The 4046-nt window shown below is 41.1% G+C and overlaps 1 protein-coding gene across 1 annotated transcript; it reads left to right on the top strand.

Moving 5' to 3' along the window:
- Positions 1 to 1139: 1139 nt before the first annotated feature.
- Positions 1140 to 3751, top strand: LOC148098939 (dehydrogenase/reductase SDR family member 11-like). The gene is made up of 6 exons (XM_087851608.1): positions 1140 to 1274; positions 1388 to 1482; positions 2423 to 2552; positions 2650 to 2742; positions 2826 to 2891; positions 3722 to 3751. Exons 1-6 carry the CDS (start codon positions 1155 to 1157, stop codon positions 3749 to 3751), a joined length of 534 nt encoding a protein of 177 aa, XP_087707734.1. The 5' UTR covers positions 1140 to 1154.
- Positions 3752 to 4046: the final 295 nt, after the last annotated feature.

The following is a 4046-nucleotide window of genomic DNA, read 5'->3' as shown; positions in this document are numbered from 1 at the left end:
GTGTTTGTTGCTTTGGTTAATGGAAAATTCAATTATATTTTACAGTACTGTGCAAAGGTCTTGAACCACATTTCTTTATTTTTTGTTTGCATGGTGCCAGGCTTTCTTTTAATTTTTTACGTGGTCCTACGTGGAACTGTTGTTCTCCCCGCTATCTGAAAGTCTTTAAAAGGTTTTCTTTGGGCTACGTCCACACGTACTCGGGTATTTTTGAAAACGCAGATTTTTCTATGCGTTTGCACCTTTCGTCCACACGTAAACGGCGTTTTTGGTCACTGAAAACGGAGATTTTTTAAAAACTCCGACCAGGGTGGATATTTTTGAAAACTCAGTTTTTGCATTTACGAGAAAAACGGAGAAAACGCAGCGTCAAAGGTGTGGGCATTTTTTGACGTCACACTGTGCGCCACGTTATTGTTTCGGTGAAATGAATTTCTACAATACTATTACTGTTAATTGTACTCTCTGCAGTGCTTAAATGCTTACATATACACACACAGTTGCTGTCCCTCCACACACACTACTCGGTTCTGCTTCTATGCCCCAGCTTTGTTTACTTTCCCAACGAGGCTTCTAGACTTCTGATTGGCCAACATTTCTGCACGGTTAGGAATATATCGCCACCTGTTGCTTTGGCATGTTCCTAGCAGCGTTTTCCTTCATTTCTGCCTTTACGTGTGGACGGGATTATTTTTTAAAACAAAAACGGAAAATCTCTGTTTTCAAAAATACCCGTATAGCCCAAGACTACGTCCCAAAATACCCGAGTACGTGTGGACGTAGCCCAAAACTACGTCCAAAAATACCCGTGTACGTGTGGACGTAGCCCAAGACTACGTCCACACGTACACGGGTATTTTTGAAAACGGAGATTTTCCGTTTTCGTTCCACCCTGGCCGGAGTTTTTAAAAATCTCCTTTTTCAGTGACCAAAAACGCCGTTTACGTGTGAACAAAAGTTGCCAACAGTCTGCTGACTCAACATTTGCAGCATTTTACACTGGCGTCAACAGCAGCACAAACACTACACCAGGAGTTTCAAATGAGTTTCTTTTTTGGTTTCAGAAACTGGCAGCAGAGTGTCAGAGTGCTGGCCACCCTGGTGTTTTGGTGCCTTTCAAGTGCGATTTGACCAACGAGGAGGAGATTCTGTCTATGTTTGCTGCAATTAAAGAGCAGCACAAAGGCGTGGATGTGTGCATCAACAATGCTGGCTTATCTCATTCAGAACCTCTGCTAAGTGGCAAAACCAGCAGCTGGAAGAACATGATAGATGTAAGAGCTCATTATCTTAAAAAAGAAAACAAAGAACACTTTGGTTTAATCTGCAACATTGTTTTGGTTTACTGTGTAACAAAGAAACATTCATGCAAATTGTTTCCTTCCAGGTGAACGTTCTTGCACTAAGTATCTGTGCATGTGAAGCTTATCAGTCAATGAAAGAGCGAAATGTGGATGATGGACACATCATAAACATGAACAGGTGCAGTTTCATTTAGTGAAGGACCGTTATTGACATATAGATCTGCTAGTTTAATCACCCCTTTTCCCATATCTTATAATACAGCTGTGCTCACCATTCAGATTCTGATTATGAGCTTCCTTTGGTAAAACTGCACAGTGAACTTTTTAGACAGCAAACATTTGGCTAACGGTAGAAGGACACATGAGGTATCAACAATAATGAGGTCTTTGTTCAGATAAAAATGTGACAAAGAAATCTGCTTAATTAAAGCCAAACAAGAGACCTCGTGTGGTCTGACCTGATTTAGACCTTTGTCTTGCCAAGGTCTTTTGAATCAGGCAGAAACCTAGCCCAGAGACCATGCAGGAATCTGGTACCACTTATTAAAAAGGGTAATTACAGGCTTATTGTCAAATGACACTACTACAGCCTTTACCTTCCCAGAATCCCTGCTTCATTCACCCAGCACGCACAATACCAAATCCTGGAAGATCCAGTGGAATACAGTGCCCATTATTTATTTATTTTCCTGGAAAACTAATTTGGATAGTAAGAGAAAATCTGGAAACTGATCTCAGAGCAGTAAAAGCAGAGCAAGCAGCAGTTTGTCCAACATGCAGGTCTCTCATCTAAGACCGGCAGTCTGCGTATTATTGCTTTCATTGGTCAACCAGAAATTCAGAACCAAAACATTTTCAATTAACTTGGCAAAGACAAACAGTTGTTGTTCATCTGATGCTGTATTTACCTAATTTAAAATATGTTAAAGACCAAGTCATTGTTGTACTAAGTCCTAATATTTAAAGGCTTAAAACTGAAAAAGATTGTATTTTCTTTTTCACATGTATGTGTGGGCTTTCTTTTTTCCTTTTTTTTAGTACTAAGGGCTGAAATTAGACCAAAATCGGTTGGTAAATGCTGACCCGATTAACAGCTTAGAAATCTTTTTCTGTCGCAGCTTGTGTGGACATCAAGTCTTTTCGTTGGCTGATGCACATTTCTACTCTGCCACCAAGTACGCTGTGACTGCACTGACTGAGGGCCTGAGGCAGGAGCTGCGTGCAGAAAACACCCATATCCGAGCTACAGTAAGGCTTTCAGTCTAATCAGCTCCAAAGGCTTTTAACACCACTATTTCCTGAGGATACTTCCTGAATTTCCCTCTTTATCCACTCTTCGTTGCAGTGCATTTCTCCCGGTGTGGTCAAGACAGAATTTATGTCACGGCTCTACCATGACAGTCCCGAAAAAGCAGCTGGTATATATGCTGCATTCAAGGTAAAAATACTCTTAAACTTCAAGTACTGTTGACAGGATTACTCAGATAGAAAGTATTTAATAACTTTTCACTTCTCTTACAGCCTATGACGGCAATAGACGTGGCCAGTGCTGTCACATATGTGCTCAGTGCCCCTCCTCATGTTCAGGTTTGTGCTTTACTCTCATTTTCATGCTCTTTCATTTAAAGGCACTGCAGATTCTCAGTCATCCAGGTCATGGTAATTTAAGGAGCTTAGAAAGGAAAGTGACGAGACTTCTTTAAGTTTCTTGAAGATCCACTATTGATCATGTGCATCATTGCATGAGCTAAGGCGTGAAAAAGGCTGTGAGTCATCAGCAGAGGTTTTGGGTGAAACCATTATGAGACCTTGCCCTACTTATTGAGACCAACAAACACAAGACATAAGCAGGCGTTAAGACGTCTGGGAGGGGATCTCAAAACTAGATTATAAGACCCACCCCCCCCGTTCAAGGATGGTCGTTCACATAGATCACTCCTCTTTCAACGCATCTGTCTTCTCTGTCAAAAATGTGAACATTGGCATCTTTGAAAGAGTGACCTTTATTCTTTAGATGCAGATGTACAGCTGAGTCTTCTCGCCAGAACCAGACCTGTCTCCAGTTTTGAGATCCCCTCCCAGATGCCTTAAAGTCCACTCACATGTTGTGAGGTTCACCCGAAACCTCTGCTTGTAATGGCCCATACCCTTTTTTACACCCTGGCTCACGTGATGAGGCACATGATGAATAGTGGGTCAACAACCCTCTTAAAGGACAGCCCCCCCTGGGAGTAAAATCTTGGACTCTCCACCATTTCATGTTAAAACTGAAGAATCTTCTTGGATGAGAGGTGATATGTCTCTAAGTCTTTCTTTCCAAGCTCCTTAGAATTTTTATTGAAACTTTGCTCTTTTCACATTTTAAATATCAGCAGTTTACTCACAATATAATAACATTTACATAACTTTTCTTTCAGATTGGAGACATTCACTTTCAGGGTGTGTAGCAGGTGTTTGTTTTCCTGGTAACCCCAGAGCAGGGGCCCAGTCCAGCCTTCACATTAGGGTAGCTGAAAGCTTTATTTTGCATTTAATGCTTGTAGAAGTCAATGGCAGTGATTAATGATAGCTTATTTAACCATTTAATTTAGTTTCTTTTTAGTCCAACTTATTCTACTCTATTAATAATCCCCTGTGATTTTGGAAGATGAGTGCAAAAGCAGCTCAGCTCTCACAGTTTTCATGAAGTGCATAAGCAGGTCTTTGGTGCAGGGTGTGGCCATTTGCCAAGCACAACTTTCC

Source organism: Neolamprologus brichardi, chromosome 14 (genome assembly GCF_056152115.1).
Source record: "Neolamprologus brichardi isolate AB-2024 chromosome 14, ASM5615211v1, whole genome shotgun sequence".
NCBI classification, from domain to species: Eukaryota; Metazoa; Chordata; class Actinopteri; order Cichliformes; family Cichlidae; genus Neolamprologus; species Neolamprologus brichardi.
Note: the sequence above shows the minus strand (reverse complement) of the source record. Positions and strands in the feature narration are given on the sequence as shown.